The following is an 18,960-nucleotide window of genomic DNA, read 5'->3' as shown; positions in this document are numbered from 1 at the left end:
CAATCCTAGTACGAGACACTTTTAAACGGGCACAAGTCGCCATAAAATCCATGATCGTAAGAAACGCTCTTGTACACAGCGACCGTCCCAGTTCACTCTGTGGATCTCCAAGATGGATGCACGCACGGATCAAGATCACAGCGATGCGAGGAAAGTACGGAGATTGCACAGAGAACGGTTCATGCGGGAAGGTTGCACTATGCGAGAACCTTTCGACGACTACAAAATTTATGCGGAGGAAATATAGAGGAGTATTTGTTTGCTGATTGCAGGTGCGAATGCCAGACGTGCACGGGGTATCCACTGATACATAGGGACCGGAAAAATTCGCGGGTTCAAATGACCTGTAGGATGAACTCCATAGTTCTACGTACACTCGGTCAAATGCCACCCACTGATTGGCTGCTTCCTTGTGAGACGTTCCAGCGTAGCAGCCTGTGATTCGATAAAGCTTTGGTCGGGTGTTTCTCACTGGCCCAGAGTCATCCAGGTGAGTTGTGAGCCAATAGCATAGGCAGCACTGAGGTATAACGATTTGTATTTTAGCCTATCGCGAAATGAATTCGCGAATTTTTCCGGTCTCTACAGTGATACACAGCACCACGTTTCTCAAACTTGCCGAAAATTTCCAGTTTTATCCGCCCTCCCGGAACCATAACAGGATCTTCTCCAAGGAGCGTGAGAGATATGATCACTCAAACACGCGAGTAGGCAAACGTATCAAGAGAAAAGAAATGAAGTCTAAAATGAATACATAGGCTGTTTGAAAATATATTCTTCTCAATAATGGCCACAAATGCACCGAAATAAGCGAAAGTGCCCATGCCTCGCTACAATGACAGCAGCTGTTGTTGCAGTTTTATAAAATTATTCATAATGAACTGAAAAAAGGTTTGCTTGATAATTATCGGCTGGATTTAACAGAGAATGGAATTCTATTTCGACTAATTAAATTCGACGTAGAAATATAAAACGGCTTTGTAAATTTTTAGTTATAGCAGGTGAAATTCATGTTAAATACTGATTTTAATAACCATTTTCACTAATTCTTTAATTAAAATTCCAATAAAATACGTTTAGAAAATATAAATGGTTTTTGCTGTTCCAGTAATGTTAGATCTGTTGGTAAATCTTTGTTTAATTCAAAAAGAATAATGCAAAATATTTTTTGAGGTAGCAGGTTAGTGAAGTGCACAGTTTTTTCTGTAATTTATTAACAATTGCACACAAAATATTACAATAATTTGTACTATTAACTCTCTCAATTTCATATGAATATTTTATAAACATTTTAATTATAAATTTTGTTTATCACGATCACATTTAAAATTTTAGAAAAAATTTAAATATGAATTAACCATACAATATATTGTTTATAATGTTTTCTCAAATGGTTTACAAAAAATATTTAAAATGTTCTAAATTCTAATTATTTATAACTTACTGAGACCAGTGGAATAAACATTTAATATAAAAGTTATAAGGTTATTAAAATTTTATTGAATATAGAGAAAATAATATTATAATGGTTTAAAAATTCACACTCTTTATGTGTATAATACGTTATTGGTAATTATGTCATTGTTCTGGTAGGTGAATATCAGATACCAAAAATCTTACATTAAAAAACACTGTTCGAGATAACTCGCAATAAAATACAAACTAAAAAATTCACACACCGGTCAAAGTTCGAGGGTAAAACGATTTTTTGGCAAATTATTGCTGTTGTTAACTTTCCTAAAGATTGCAATTTTTTAAAATATTTAAAAGGCTCAAAGACTCTGCCACCACTGAAATAAAGTGCATGCAATAAAATATAACGCGTGGAAATTGGATTCACTTTACTTTTGTTTACTGCTGATTTCGATCTTTTCTTCATTGGCAGTTCTTGATTTCTTCTTCCCTAAGTCTGAATGGTAGAGTAGTTGTAAGTAAGTCCCAAACATTGAATTTCATTTATCTTAGGAGTGAATTACAAGTGACATATTTTTTTTAATCTCAAAAAATATATATACTGTTAATAATTTTCACCTTTAATTTATGAAGGAGGGTCGTTACAATTTATTCAGGGATCTTCGCAAATTTACGGCCATCTTCGTAAATTTATGGACACTGAGATCAATTACTTTTAACGTGAAACAAAAGAATATTCTTGGTATATTAACAAAACATTCAAAAACTGGTTAAGTCTACAGTAAGAACACTCTTATTTTGTCCAAATGTGTGTTTGTCTTTGTTTACAAAGAAACATTATACAACCTTCGAAGTTTAAATATGCGTAGTTTTCACGAAGATAGAGCTTTTTTAAACTAAGAAGAAATCTTCGTTTGAGTTAAATTCTTCTTTTCAAATTAATTATATTTTGTTGTAATTTAAAATGGTGTAAAGTAAAGCCAACATGATAATTGGCACTGCTAGAAATGTTTATAGTAAAAGTATAAATGATTTAAATTTTAATTCGCTTATGCTCAGTACGTTTACGTTAAAAATATGTTATCCAAGCACTCTCCAGAAGATATAGCGTGATGTTTTTGTTGCATGTCCGGTGTGTGGCAGGAATTTATTCTCCAGTCATTACCTCCATGAACTCTGAAAATAAATGTGTGAAAAATGTTATCAGCAAACATATACTTCCAGTTAACAATTACCAACTCACAAACTTTTATTAGAAAATAAGACCATCACACTCATAACTAAACAAAATTAAGGAATATATATACCAGCGTAGGCAGAAAAATATGCCTATGTGAAAGATTCTCGATCAGAGTTTAAATTTAAGTTTTAAATAAACAGGATATCTATATTCAAGTTTCCCATGTATTAAAAAAAATGTACGATTCTAATGGCGATCCAAAACATTTACATATCGGTTGTCTCATTTATACCACTGTACGGAGAAATATTAATCTAAAATAAAAGCAAACATTTAATATAATCTTTAATGTCTAATGTTTTTACTTAAATAACTGGAATAGAATATAATATACTAAAGAAAACATTAAAGTTAATATTTTTTCTTTGTGTTTAGTGAATTGATCAAATACTGTAAAAAGGTTTATATTGATGCTGCAGTCCTTCTAAAAATGATACGATATAAAATTACTTTCGTCTATTGTTATGGCTACCTGTTACAATACATGACAGTAGTTTCTGATATTTATCAAACTTGATTGAGAGCCGAATAAATATATATTAAATTTATCTGTGAACAGGTACATTCCAGCGGAAATGAAAATATCACATTTCTTAATTTGCTGCTCTAAAAGACAACCTTTACATGTTGTAGAAAACAGCAGTTAATATTTAAAGTACTAACCAGCATGGTTAATTCAAGTTTTTGTATCAATGTAGGCAACATCACAATATTTATATTAAACTAATATCGCTGACAGTCCAAAACAAATTTAAATTTAATTTTTCTGGTCATTTGTTTTGGCTTGGACTTTTGTCACAAGAGTGATTTCCTTTGTGGTTAGAAAGCTTAAATATTTGCGTTCCAAAATAGTTTTAGTTAAGTTATAAATAGAACTCTTAGATATTTGAGTAAAATTTTAAAACCAAAATTCACGTTATCACTTGTTTGACACACACACAGATATATATTGGAATTATTTACAATACATACAGTTCAATATTATTCTAGAAATGTTATTGGTAAAAGTTTGGTTAAGAAATAAAGAATTAAAATATGAACAGACATTTTTAAGAGAAAATCTAGAAATTAATATCACATAATGTTGATTTTTGGTAGTTTATATCTAATAACAATTAAAACTCCACACTAATGCGACTTTAAATACGAACAAATATTTACGTAACTTTTTTTTAAATAAGTAAACCTACACACACAGTTTTCAAAAGCATACATTTTTATGATGCTTTATAATAAAATCTTGCGTATTACTTCTTATTATAAAAAATAAACTTCTATAGAACTCATGTGTCATCAAACTATTTCAAATTTAACAGTTCTAAAAAGTAGTACGAATTTCCTTCTAACTCTGTTGTTCTCTCAACGGTGTTTTCAAACTACTTCACGTGATGTAATGCAATTTCTTGGATATACACCATTGCAGTTTTGCGTTGTTCGTCATGGAAATATTCAATAACTTAAACTAAGGGCGGTATTCCAAGACGTTTGAGTAAGGTAGCGAATATGCACTGTCTTGTTGGGCAACTGCCGTACCCTAACTCTCGAGTCATATTCCAAAACGTGTCCTAACTGAACCCCTGTAAGGTATCATATCGGCAGCCGTTTTAATAAACGAGGACTTGTGCGAGGCTATAAACAGTTGCACTTCGTGGAATCCATCGTAATTTTAGCTTATTTTTTAAAACTATGGAATTATAATGTGAAATAAAATATTGAATTTTGGTTGTACAATAATAAACGATGAATTTTTGGCCGTATATGTTTTCTGTTTTTTAAGATATTATGGGGGGGGGGGGGGTAAATTGTAATCGTAAAAGTTCTGTTAAAGTTCATTAAAAAGGAAAAAAAATATATACAGTTATGGATCAAATCGGCAACAGATATGACACCAAAAATCAGTGCCCTAAAAATAAGGGACTGGCCGTGTCCTATCGTGCACTTAGAATATGGTTAGGGTACAGGTATTGCATATTCAACACCTAAACCCTTATTTTTGTGTCTTGGAATACGGCCCTAAGACTTGTTGAAAACGAAAACATAAAACCACAGAGGACCAGCTTAAATCAGCTGATGTCATACAGATAAACCCAGCGATCAACCTGAACTGATATTATTGATAACACAACGACGACTGCACAGACGAAACACATTCAAATTTATAAATATCAGATAGCATGAGAATTCCGCTGGAGGAATTTAGTTCATGTTTGGGTTTTTGCTCTGCGGCATCAAGTTATCTAACGGTGGTTCTCTGTGGGTTTTAATTTTCATTTTTTAATTCTTAGTTTGCGTTCTTGAATTTTTTTTCCACGACGAACAGTGCAAAAACTGCAAAGGCGCATGTTCAATAAATTGTATTAAATTCAAAATTTCCCATTCAACGTAATAATTTAAAGAACGTTCACGTTGTTCGTAATTGAGATGGACCGGAAAAATTCGCGGGTTCAATGCCCTGTAGGATGAACTCCATAGTTATACGTACACTCGGTCAAATGTCACCCACTCATTGGCTGCTGTCTTGTGAGACGTCCCAACGTAGCAGCCTGTGATTCGACAAAGCTTTGGTTTGGTGTTTCTAATTGGCCCAGAGTCATCCAGGAGAGTTGCGAGTCAATAGGTGAGGGCAGCACTGTGGTATAACCATTTGCATTTTAGCCTATCGCTAAATTAATTCGCGAATTTTTCCCGGTCTCTAGTGATTGATATTTCGTCGGTGATATTTGTGTAACGGGTGCTGCCGTTGGTGACTTTACTCTTGTTGAGAACCATCAGTGTCGAGACGAGACGACCGACTGCAGAGTTGTCGAGTAACGCACACAGGACTTGCCGTCAAAGTCCACGGTGCCGGAGCCGTCGGAGTCTATTTCCTCGATCATCATGTCCAGGTCCTCCTCCGTGATCTTGTCGTCCAGCTCCTTCAGGATCTCCCGCAGGACTCCGGTCGTGATGTAGCCGTTACCTGCGGGGCAGGACACACGGGTCATGTCCTCGTTCGAGCACCCCGGCTGTGGACTTGTCACCTCTGCGTACTTCACAAAGGGAAAAAGAAAAATTTTTTCCCATGCTTGAACGAAAGATTTATTTGGAAAGAAGTTGTCGAGAAATAGTCTGTAATAAGTAGAGACCTGCAAAATTCGCGGTTTCGATGGCCTTCAGGATGGACTGCACATACCCCTGTACACTCGGGGCAAATGACGCAAGTTCATTGGCTGCCGACTTGTGAGTCGTCTAAGCTGGTTTGTATGTGATTCGATCCTTCTTTGGTTGAGGGTTTATAACTGTTTTAGATTCGTCCAGATGAACAGTAAGTCAATAGCAAAATTATCGAATAGGTATATGTGTTTGAATTCTAGCCTGTCACCGAATGAATCCGCGAATTTTGCAGGTCTCTAACTATAAGATGGAGTTTGTAACTTCGTACGACACATGAGAAAGAGATACGTTTTACGAGATACTACTGAGTATTTTAAATTAATGTTTCATTTAAGCATATACATAATTTTTAACCATAGAAAAGTTACTTAAATATTGAATATTTGCTTGTTATATTATTGTATCATTCTTATTACTTCCGCGTTTAATACTGTAAAGCTATTCAGGGAACAGTTTACAAAAGTGGAGGTACCGGAACAACACAAACTATAAAATCCTGTAATTTTGCAGTAATTAAAATAATTAATTTTAACGTACAAATTAACTAATATCTGTTATTAAACATCAATATTTCTGTTCCGTTTACAATAAAAATATACAGTAAGTGTCCCTGTACTGTGCAGTACTGCGCTGTTTGCAATCACCGTAAAACGCATTAATGGTCAGTTGCACCGTTTGAGTTCAGGCGTGATCTCGTTTCATTAACTGGTTTTGATGATGGTCCAACCATTAAACCACATTTTCTGTTGCATTATTTGTTCCGAGTGCTGAACAAGAATCTTTAGGAATTTTGAGTCAAAGGGGCAGTTGGGGCGGTTAGAGACGATGATACGAGATATGGAGGTTACTTTTGTAATTGGTTTTTAAAAATTAGATCATTGCCCAATTTCAGATCAGTATCATACATTATCAGATCATACATTATTTTTACTGATATTTTTTTATCTACAAAACTACATTCCGCATACAATACCAATATTTTAAGAGTTTTCAATGTACGTAATTTATGTTAAGTGCTTTAATAAGGCTCCTTTTTTTTTCGTTTCAATTTCTGTTATATTACGTATATGCTTTTTCTTAACAAAAATAAATCATTTTTACAGACTATTTAGTTTGACAAAAGCTTTTAAAAACCAGCGGTTGTTTTTTCAGTCACAACTAGAAATAGAAATATGTGCTGCTTGCTACCTTATTATGACAAAAAAAAATTGGTTGTCTGTAAAGTCGGTTCACGGACGAGAGTTTAACGTGACTTTAATTTTAACGTAACTTCAAATTTACGAACTTCAATTCATGCGAGCGATGATGATCGTTCAGCGGGACGATCCTTGGATCATTCTTGGGCGAATATCACTGGATCGCGGACGGACGAGCAGATTGGGTGCAACTGGCCGTTATCAACGGATAATCCACTTCAGATAAAAAACTAAGAATCTTTCGTGGATCCAGATACATGGACATTCGTACGTATTATAACTATTTATATGATTATAGGTGGTAATGGGAAATGTAATGTGAAGAATCGGTAAAGGGACCCGCCTCGTCAGGGGTGTAAGTGTTTTGGTGAGGCGAGATGATAAGCGCGACGATCGTTGGTATTTCTAGCGCGGTATAGCCTCTCGACTGGCGCGCAGTCTTCTCGTCGTCACAGGTTAACTGTGAAATTTGAGCGGTGACCGTAACATTGTATGGCTGAGAAATGATCATAAAGGCGTAATGCAAGTCCCTTAAGTGCTTTCAAGAATCTGTACTGGTTTTAAAACGCCTAAAAATCACTCTGAAAACATGCTTTTTAGCCATTTTAACTCTTCTGAAACTACAGTTTAAAAACTTCATCCGAAATCAAAAGTACTTTTCGGTCCTCGGCGAACTCTTAAATGGTTTTTCGTAAGCAGATTCCACCCGGATATCTTGACTAGTTTAGAAATCACGTTGTTTTTCCTAAAGCTCTGCACACCGTGTGTGTGCCCGGGTAGGCGGGCCCCTTAATGTTGCATTACCTACTTGGAAAACATCCCCGTGCCCGTTGTACTGGATCTTGTCCTGAACGCGGAGCCGCCGACGGCAGGTTGGTCAGTAGGCCTACCTTCCTTGTCGTAGAGCCGGAACGCCTCCCGCAGCTCGTCCTGCATGGCCTCGGTGTTCTCCTCCTCCTCGCCCAGGAACCGCGAAGCCAAGGTCACGAACTCCTCGAACTCCAGCTCGCCCGACCCTGCGGGCAGTCACGACGGGTACTCCTTTCCACGGCTTCGACTCCCCGGAGGCAAGGCTCGGATCAGTTGCTAGTGCGGAAAGCACATTCAGTCACCAGTGCATAGCGGAACTGACACTGTCATCATTGCCGGTAGCAAGCCACCCCTGTCCGCACGCCTGTCCTCGGCATTGAACCATGGGACTCGCGAAGAGTCCCAGGTCTTTTATTGTCGCCCATTACCTCTTGGTCTGTGCCTGTGTGTGTGCGTTTATGGTCTGTTTTACGTGCGTCTGTGGTAGGGGGTGGCTGTTTGGCCTTTCGGCTGTGGTGGAGAGCTCGGTTTCTGGTTGCGTGGATGAATGTGGGGCGGATGAATGTGGGGTGGATGAATGTGCACCCGGGGGCTGAGGTCTGAGGTCACAGCGCCGTCACAGCGCGTCTTCCAGTTCCTACCCAGCTGTACTACCACCACCAAAAGTATGAAAGGTACCCTTTCCGAGGGGATACAATTCTAACGTCCCAAACTGAAGGGGTCGACCTGGCGAGTTTGGACCGTTCGAACATGCAGTGTGAATCGGTGCCGAACAGCGAGGATTTAGATTCGAGGAACAAACTGAAAAGTATTTCAACTATTCCGAAATTCTCAGTGTAGTATAAACGAATTGTAAATTTAAAAAAAAGGCTACATACAAATAAAAATTGGTTGTCTGTAAAGTCGGTTTACGGACGATAGTATAACGTGACAACGTCATAAAAAACATTGATTAAGTGATTGCATACTTTTATGAATAAAATTGAATCATTTTTATTGAATTATCACTATTTTGAATGGATACAAAGAAGGAGTGAAATGAAATTTACAATTTAATTGATAAATTTACTTTTATTTGCAATCATTAATTCAAATATGTTTATTACTTTAACGAAGAGATTATTTTAACTGTTACTTTTATACATGATTGCTATTTAACTTCTTCCAGTCTGTGTTATTCTGTTAAAGATAGGACGATGATAGGAAAAGTAGGAAACGAATGCGAGTGTTTCAAGTATAATGTGCCTCGGAAAAGTCAAATCGATGGTTGTTCCAATCGAGTGGAAGAGAGATAGATGCGGCGCATGCGTACAATGAGCGTAACGGGACAATGTGCGTAACGGGACACTTTTTCGTGCGTGCAGCCGGCGTTCATCGATTTATTAGACGTTGTCACGTCAAAAAAAAATAATGACGGGGTCTCGTGCTGTCTCTGGCTTCGATCGCGGTCACGAATCACAATCGCCCGCCTGTGCGCTGGCCAAGTCAACTCTCGGACGGGTGATGAATTTTTCAACCCCGAGATGAACAAGCAGCTCGCTGAGATCGCGCCTGCAGACAAGGAGTGGATGTGTCGTCGCTCTTCGGGGCTGGCACCGACTCGCTCCGACGAAAAAAAAAAAAACTAACTAAAACAGCGCCAGCTCGCCCCACGACCTCTGGTCACGGAGCTATCGAATACGCTTTTGCCGACGGCGCGACAAGGGTAAAACAAAAAAATACAGTTTAAGTTTAAAGTCCCGGGAAGCCTTCTTTTCATAGACGAGAGAGCCAAACGCCCGATCGTGCATCTTCGGTTTTTTTTTTTTTTTTGTTCATTGTAACTCATGATAACTAATGGTCAATTAGGTTAGGTTAGCTACATTATAAATACTTTAAAACATTGATGACGGTTGATTTGGTTAGGACAGCTACATTAAAGATACTGTGAAATCACGTCAACTATTTCCTAGCTCTGGATAGCTACATGTTAAAAAGTTATTTGCTAAGCAACCATAAAATGATTTTACAGTATTTTTAATGCAGCTATAGGCCTACTTACCTAATATAACCAACCATCCACAATGTTTTAAAGTATTTATAATGCAGCTAGGCTAATCTATCAAAAGCGACCGCAAAATATAATCCCACACCGGGTTATACAATGAGATAGAACGGAGAAAAAAAGCGAGCATGAACCTCGGGGAACTTCGGGTGTGGCTATCTCGTCTGTGAAATGAAGACTTCCCTAAAATCCCTTAATGATGTTCGCAGGCTAACACGGCCATTGTCTGAAGTGGCTTGGCTTCTGGGTTGTAGCCGTGTGTGTCTTTGTCGAACAATTCACCGACGTTTCGGTCGACATTGCAGTCGACATCATCAGGGAGCACATGCTTACCGGTAGGTAACTGTTCCCTGAAGATGGCTACTGCAATTTCGACCGAAACGTCGGTGAATTATTCGCCAAGGACACACATGGCTACAACCCAGAAGCCAAGCTACTTTATAAAATCCCTTGATAAAATATACTACGTGTGCATGAATTACAATTCAAACTAAGTGTCTTTTTTATTAATAATTTTCTTTTTCATGAGACTTTGCTAAATAACCGAAGTAAGTTTGAATTTAGCACTGAAAAATATATTGATTATTTTATTATTATATTATTTGACTACATTTTGGGGAGTCAAGATTTCGGTGGCCAACACTTATAGATCGAGTTAAAATAATGAAAAAACTAATAATTTTCTGATTGTTGATAAATTTTTTCCAGCTCAAAACAAGTTAAGTTTAATTTCGCAATATTTACTTAATAATTAACATTTAACCAGGTAGCTGATGAGGACTAAGAGCTGACAAATGTTGAATAAACGATTTTTCACAATCAAATTATATAAAACAAGAACTATACACACAAATACATACAAATCATATTCGTATGAGTTTATTTTTGGAAAAGCACATGCTTTATACTTTAATCTGCGAAAATTGAACACATTATAATATTCACAGAAACGAGGAAGGTAAAATATTTTGCAGAAAAGCTGATTTTTTTATGGCCTTATGTTAAATCATTATATTATTTATACATTTTGTTCATTGTATTGAATTATAGACTTAAAATCTTTGTCACAATTTTTTAATGTATGTTTTTTAAGGGAAACTCAATAGTACAAGTTTGTTAAAGTATAAATGAACAAATAAGTCAATGCTATAATATGCCAAAAACAAAAAAAAATGTAATGTTATTTGATGAGCGTGAATAAATATTTGCGTCAAAACGATCCGGCCACAGCTAGGTTCAACCAAAAAACATCTGAAATATCTATCCAGTTATTTTGCAGAACTGTACGCTAGCTGCAAAAGCTACAATGGCGAACTATCATGTATACTATAAATATAATTACCTATTAAAAATCATAGGTTTCCACACATAGCACTGAATTCTTAAACAAATAAGAATTAAATACATTTAAGATCAGTAGGAGTGTTCAGATAGCATCAAAATGAAATTTTAAAGATCATGTTATTAAAATATTTCCCCCTTCCAGATCCCAGACAAAGTCCTATTAAAAATATACTCTTAGGACGGTATTCCAAGAAACAAAAAATTAGGTTTTAGAAGTGAAAAATTTCAATTTTTTGTTTTTTTATAATTTTGGAGACCATTTTTTTGTACTTATTTTCCGTTAGGCTGAAACGGATAACTAAGCAACATAAAATGTAATTAAAAACTATATAATTTTGTAGGAATAAGAATAACAGGTATGCCTCCTGAGGAAAAGCCAAAATAAGTATGTATAAAACGCTACCGCACTGCCATCTATGTATTTTCATGTGAACCAGATGCATTACACAAGTGATTCAGGCATGCTGCTACAGAAAACGTATCGGACTACATGGTCATACAAATAAGACAGATGCGTCTGTGTGAATGTGGCAGGGGCTTAAAGCTTGGCTTCGCGTTCCACATTTTTTTTTTTCGCTCATCACGGATTTTCATAAAAATATTTATCGAAGATTATGCTCTATACGCAATTAAGAATCTGTTATTCATCTATGTAAATTCAGGAAAGCAACTTTTAGTGAGTGACTGCGAAGCATAAGTTAAACAAAAGTTAGAACTACGCATATTTATTTGTCTGACTTTTACAAACGGCAGTTAACAAGTAGCAAGTACCTAGTAATGAAATTCGATTCAGAAAACAAACGCAAAGTCTAAGTAATGAATCATAAGAAGAAATTGTCCCAGAATAAACATAACGGCGTGAAAAGGATGTAACACATTACGGAGGGGGTGAAGCCGAGCCTTAATGAGATTATGCCCCGCTATTTTAGATTTTATCCATACTTTTGGTCTTATAACTCAAACTTTCAAATATTTATGCCAATTTTTGGCATTTAAGGGCATAAATCATACATCCCAGACCTTCCATACCTTGTTGCAACCACGTGTTTACTAACAGGCTCTAGTCTGCAAAGTGGCGCGAGGAAATAAGACTTATTATTTCAAGCGGGTGTCATGATGACCACACCAGTTTACAAGTGTTGACTTCAACAAGTATCCAAAGCTAAGTCCTAAGCCATGTCGACCCAAAACAAACAAAATTTTTTTTGGATGTGGCTGTGTCGTGGACACGGCCGCGTGTTGTACGTGAATACGTGTACGTAACAGGTAATATTTTCTATACAAAATGTAAAATACGCTATTTATGTATGTTATAATCATATTTGAACATTAGGCCGACATAATATATGTTTTAATATATTTGTTGTATTTTAACACCATATATATTCACTGTAACTATTTTACACTAATGTTTTATAAATGTAATCTACAGATTTTGACGAGAGCTGACGATTGAAACTCAAACGAACGTCGTAGCTTCTCCGAGTCAAAAGTTTATATTAAATGGAGATCTCAAAAAGCAGCAAAATGACATCGAAATGGCGGCGCTTCCCCCTCCACCGCGCGCGATGTGTCACTTGTTTTCACTTAGCGTAACGAATTCTTTGATACTTTAGCTATCCAGTGGTGTAATTAAAATTTTGGATGTAGATTATAGATGTGTAGCTGCAACCAGTGGCGTAGCCAGGATTCGTGTATGGGGGGTGTTAAGAAGCATGGCCCCCCCCCCCCCCCCGTATTAAAGCGGTGGGTCTGGGGGTCCTCCCCCGGAAAAATTTGGATTTTAAGGTGTAAAATAGTGCTATTTTAGCAGTTTCAGGTACTTATATTTAAATATTGTAATGGTAAAAATTTTATTAATTTTAATATGAAATTTGTTTAAGTGATGAATAAGAAATTAATTAAAGATTTGGTGCTGGGGGGGGGGGGGTTTGAACCCCTAAACCCCCCCCCCCTGGTTATGCCCCTGGCTGCAACACCAAACTGTATCCCCCAATTTTATCGTCATTTGTTTTTTTTTAATTTCCTCCCAGTACGGATTAACGTCAAAAAAATCACGGAATATTTATTTCAAGCGGTATGATAGTATTTTAAATCGCAAGATGGCGCGGGGGCTGATCCGCCTCGAGGTGCAGTTGGAGGTGGAGTTGGAGGTGGAGTTGCAGGCGGCCTCACCGTCGGCGTCCACCTCCAAGATGATCTCCTGCAGGGTCTCGTCGTCGGGCTTGGAGCCGAGCATGTCGAGGATCATGCCCACCATGGAGGTGTTGATGCAGCCCTTCTTCTCGCGGTCGAAGGCGTCGAACGCCCTCTTCAGCACTGGCAGGAAGAAGAAGAAGAAGAAATTTAAAGCAGTCATAAGTAGAGACCGGAAAAATTCGCGAATTCATTTCGCGATAGGCTAAAATACAAATAGTTATACCTCAGTGCTGTCTCTGCTATTGGTTCACAACTCAACTGGATGACTCTGGGCCAATGAGAGACACCCAACCAAAGCTTTATCGAATCACAGGCTGCTACGCTGGAACGTCTCACGAGACAGCAGCCAATGAGTGGGTGGCATTTGACCGAGTGTACGTAGAACTGTGGAGTTCATCCTGCAGGTCATTGAAACCCACGAATTTTTCCGGTCCCTAGTCATGAGGACTGCCGACAGAGGTGAAAACCGTTTCGCAATTTTTTTACGAATAAATATTATCACACAACAAATATGCTTTCTCACGTTATTAAAATAAATCCTAAATTACTACCAAATACGCGTTGCATAGTAATTGTAGGTATTAAAAAAAATGATCTTCTTAATTTTTAGATCATAATGCTACAAAGACTCTGTTTTCTTCGTTATTCAAACTATATATCGATATGAAAATATTAATATATTTTATACTCACTTTTTACTGCACAGTAATCGTATACTTAAGATATAAAAGCGCAATAATTAGTTACACTAATAGGAACAGATAAAGTGTTATCGTTAACACGTCACGTGACCATGTCGATGACGACTTACATGAATCTACTCCCTATCCGAACCTTCCCATAGAAGTTTTCACGTCAAAAACTCGTGTCGAATGTCGTGTTCCGGGCGCGACATCTGGATGAGCTGATGTTTCGTTTCATCTAATATCGAGTCGGACCAAACACCAGTTTTGCAAATACGTGTGTTTATATTATACATTGGGCTTTTTTTCAGGTTCTTTTTAATGATTGGCTCACTAAAACCTTTTTTACAAATAAGCAACATTGCTCGACAATAACAATACTGCTTGACTTGTCATTTTTCAAGGCTGTTCTAATAATATCAATTTTATGATTTAAAAATTGTTAAATGATCTGATACAACAGTGCACTTTTTAAAAATAACATAAATATGATTTGCTAAATTCCCAACTCGAAAAAAAGGATTGTGTAAATTTTTAGGTTTTTAATACTGGATCTACGAGTATTTGTTGATTCATTTATTTAAAATTTAAACAGCGCTTTTTCAGTATCTGGCTCCATCAGTTCTATAAACAGTTAAAAGGAAAACGTTCACTTAATCTTTATATGGCGAAAGTTAAAAGTCTTTAGCAATTTAAAATTAACAATGTCCACACAATTCATTTCCGAAAGTTTTTGAGAGTAATTAGATTCGTAAGTATATCACAAATAAAGTATTTTCTTACGAAGTTGTTATTAAATTGTTTCTTATTCATAGGCAATAATTCGCCCATATGAATTAACCAGTATAAGGATATTTGATAAAATAAATCAGCTATTCCAACACTTCATTTTAGACTAATTAATTTATTCTTCTTTCTAAGCTATAACGGTACTATTTGTTGAATTTTTAAGTGTTTATATAATTTATCTTAATATATTAAAGAGTGTGTATTTTGATATATGTACTTACATGCCATTTGTTCCTTTGGAATCTCCTCCTATAATCATAGACCAAAATGGGTAGTATTACATATATTATATATTATATATATTCATTTTAACTATAAATAAACATTATCAAAAAATCATAACATGCAAATATCTGCTCAAGTTTCCGGTAAATGTATTGTTTGAGCAACAAGAAAGCATTAGTTAAGACTTTTAACAACTGTACAAGCTAAAAGTTTTATTAATACGTTATAAATTACACCTATTATAATGTACTCTATGTTCTATGATAGGTAATATTTTTAAATAGAAGGTAATAACTTCCAAAGAACCTAATATTGATATCTATCACACGTTATTACATTAAAATAAACATTTAAAACATGAAAGCTTATTTCAGAAAATTCATAAAATTATGTGAAATTTTGGTTACTTTCCAGTCTTGGAGCCTGTCTATCATTAATAGAGAGTTGAAACTAAAGGAGATAATTTGAAAGTTTGAAGCTAAGAACAAAGATATTTTTGTTGAGACAAAGGTTATTTTATAATGAAGTAACCACTCTGGATTGGCCAAAAATTTCTACGTTTACTTTTCCTACAAAAAACCATGAATAAAATTAGTAATTTTTTACGGTTATCTTACAAACCAAGTTCTGTTTAAAACAGTACCAATGAAAACAATTGAATTTGATGACAACATTAATTAATCATAAGTTAGCACAGTTCAGTTAGAAAAAAAAAACTTTAATTTGAAAGATTGTAACTTCCTCTTAAGTTTCTTGCACAAATTAATTTTTACTACAGCTACAAGAAAATAGTTAATCAAATTTACTTAGTAAATATTTCGTTGACATAAGCTTGAATTTGGATCATATGTTTGTAGAACCTCTAATCATGTATTTAGAAGAACACACAAAAACATTAGATGTCTCCGTAGCACAATCGTGATATATTTTTTTACAAGAATGATAAAGATTTATTACTTTACAATTTTTTAGGAAATATTTCTTTACTTAACGAATTTTCAGTTTATTTATGAACTTTTCAACGAAAAGATTTACTAAAATAAACGAAGGGTTGTTCATAGTTCCAGATACAGTAGTGTCTCGAATATCGAAGCTTCGATTGATCGATTTTCCGTATTATCAAAGGAAACCTTAATTGCAATTACTGGCAAAGACTGTTGAAACAATTGTTTGAGGGCCTAGAAAATTATATCAGTGTTGTTGAAAGCCTAAAGAATGTTAACCTCAATGATGTAATTCACCCGTCGGGTAAATCATGGGGTGCCTATGTAGAATGTTAAATGAATTGACAACACAGAGAATTAATTCTGTGAAAGTAATTAGATAGAAAAAATTATCACGCTACAGACGAACATGGCTGATCACGAGACATTTGTTAGAGGTACAGGAAAAATAAAGACAAACAACGAAATTGGAATACACAGCGACGCACATACGAAACCAGCAACGCAACTTAATAGATATTCTGGACAAAAAAACACGACGACGATGGCACGGATGAACACACAAGGCTCCCTGAGACCGAACAGTTGCAACATTTCGGGAACTAATATATGTTGCTGTCATCAGGCATCAAAAACAAACAGACTGATTTGAATCTATCTTCCCCATTTGCAAGGATCGTTTCAAGTACGACGGTTTCATTGTTTACAGGGTTGTCATTATATGCACCCAAGATCCTCAGTTTTAATTGCACGTTATCATCTTTAGCTTGAAGTGTGCATTGAAATACGCATTTACGATCTCTTTTCAATACAAGATTTCTGCCATTAGCGCTGTCATTGGTTTCGGTGTGCTCCGTTGCCAGATTTACACCAGGGAGCAAAAAAAAGTTTTAGATAAAACTTTGTAATTAAATGAAAGATATTTAAAATGTAAATGAAACATCGTTTTTTTTAAAGTAAAATTGGAACCAGAAGTTTTGAAATGCATATTTGCGTGTAGTTTTTCACCAAGAACCTAATCTGATAAAATAATTTTTTTTTATTTCTAATGAGTAGTAATTAAAATGCCAACTTTTTTTCAAAGTTTTTAAAAAAATTTTAACATTAAAAATTGTTGCTCTTTCGACCATAGCACATGATTTTATGGAATTACTTGTTTATAGTGACAAACTGCTACAAATAGTTTTGTCCTGTGAAATAAAAATTGGTGTTTAGCATTGATTGTTACTACAATTTTGATTATACTGTCACTTGATGATAATTTATTGTCTTGGAAAATCAACATTTGGTGAAATTAGAAATGTATTGAAAACTAATGGTAATTATAGATGGTTTAGAAAATAAAATTTTAATTTATTTAATTATTGCCTTATTTTAAGTGCCGAAGTTAGGGCGTACACTTATCCAAATACGTCTTACACTTAACCAAATACATCTTTATTAACTAGGTACATGCAATATAAGCCTGATAAATATTATTGCCTGGACATACTAAAAATTGCCACAAATACATTTAAATAAAATATGAATTAACATATCAGTACAAAAATGAAAATAAATTTTAGCACATAAGAAACACATGAGCTACCTAAGTATAATATAATAAAGGCATATTATAAAAAGGCCTTTTTAAAAAAATCTATCTAATGCTAAAGTTATAAATTTTTGATAGTAAAAGACTAGGTGGAAACAATATGACAACAGTGGTTACCATTTACTCTGTACTGCAGTCTAAGCGTGGGACAGGCCATAAAAAGAGACAGGAAAAATTCGCGAACTCAACGACCTACAGGATAGACTCCAAGATAATCTATGCACTCGGACAAATTACATCTGCTCATTGGCTCATTGACTCGTGACAACTATTAACTAGGATGCTTTTGATTCGATACTCCTTTAGTTGAGGATTTATTCATCGGCTGTGATTCCTTCAGACAACCTGTGGTCCAATCGCTGAATCAGCTAAATGTTAAACACCCGATTGGATTCTAGCATATCGCAAAATGAAACCGCGAATTGTTCCGGTCTCTAGCTATAACTGGGTACGTACCATTTTGCTGCGGTGTCTTGACCCGAACCCAAGGATCCGACCCTTCGCCGACGGCGCCCGCGGAGGAATACGTTGAGGACCGTGTAACCGGGCGGCTATTATAAGCGCGGGGACCTCACCACCGCTCGTCTGTCTAAGGGGGAGCTCTTATCAAGAGCCAGGGCATCTCTTGTTCATCGGCTGCAAAAACCTGGCGGAGCTCTCTGCGCCGCTGGACGCATAAACCACACAACTCGCAACCCCGCCTTACCCTCGAGGTTTCCCCGCTTTTGGTCTTACCTCTTGCCGTAGCACGCGTCAACGTCATAGTCTTAAACATACACGTCAAACATCCTTGTGAGACACTCTCTCATAACTGTGAATATCATGCATATCATTTGCAAATGGAACAGGAATATTCATGTAGAGTTAGAGTTTTTTTAAATTTCTATAATTACATGAAAAAAATATATCGCTACAAAATTGTTATTTGTAAACCGGTTCCTGAATAGCTTTCCAGTATTAACTGCACACATAATAAGCATTATACAAGAATGAAAAGTCAAATTATTAAATATTCGACTATTTTCTTGGTTTAAAGAAATTATGCTTGAAATAAATATTAATAGAATATAAAATTTTCATCTATATTTGTAAGAAATCCTGCAAAATTAACAAGTCATATGTATTACAAAGTTAAAAATCTTTCTTGTAGTATTACAAACTATTTCTTGGCAAATGGTTTCCAAAATAAAATATTTTTGTAAAAGTACAGAAAACCTTCCTTTCGGTGTACTTTTAAAACCTTGTTTAATATAATATGTATATCTGAATTCAAAAAGAAAAGCAATATATACTTACATAAGTAGAAGAAAAGGCAAAATCTGGTGC

General features: G+C 35.7%; 1 protein-coding gene across 1 annotated transcript; it reads right to left on the bottom strand.

The window, feature by feature from the left end:
- Positions 1-1,361: 1,361 nt before the first annotated feature.
- LOC134540094 (troponin C, isoallergen Bla g 6.0101-like) lies at positions 1,362-18,172 on the bottom strand. Its single transcript, XM_063382572.1, has 6 exons — positions 18,091-18,172; positions 15,093-15,120; positions 13,376-13,519; positions 7,893-8,018; positions 5,481-5,612; positions 1,362-2,589 (listed from the first exon to the last, which is right to left on the bottom strand). Exons 1-6 carry the CDS (start codon positions 18,091-18,093, stop codon positions 2,561-2,563), a joined length of 462 nt encoding a protein of 153 aa, XP_063238642.1. The 5' UTR covers positions 18,094-18,172; the 3' UTR covers positions 1,362-2,560.
- Between the last annotated feature and the right edge of the window lie 788 nt (positions 18,173-18,960).

The sequence above is a fragment of the Bacillus rossius genome, chromosome 16, assembly GCF_032445375.1.
Source record: "Bacillus rossius redtenbacheri isolate Brsri chromosome 16, Brsri_v3, whole genome shotgun sequence".
NCBI lineage: Eukaryota > Metazoa > Arthropoda > Insecta > Phasmatodea > Bacillidae > Bacillus > Bacillus rossius.
Note: the sequence above shows the minus strand (reverse complement) of the source record. Positions and strands in the feature narration are given on the sequence as shown.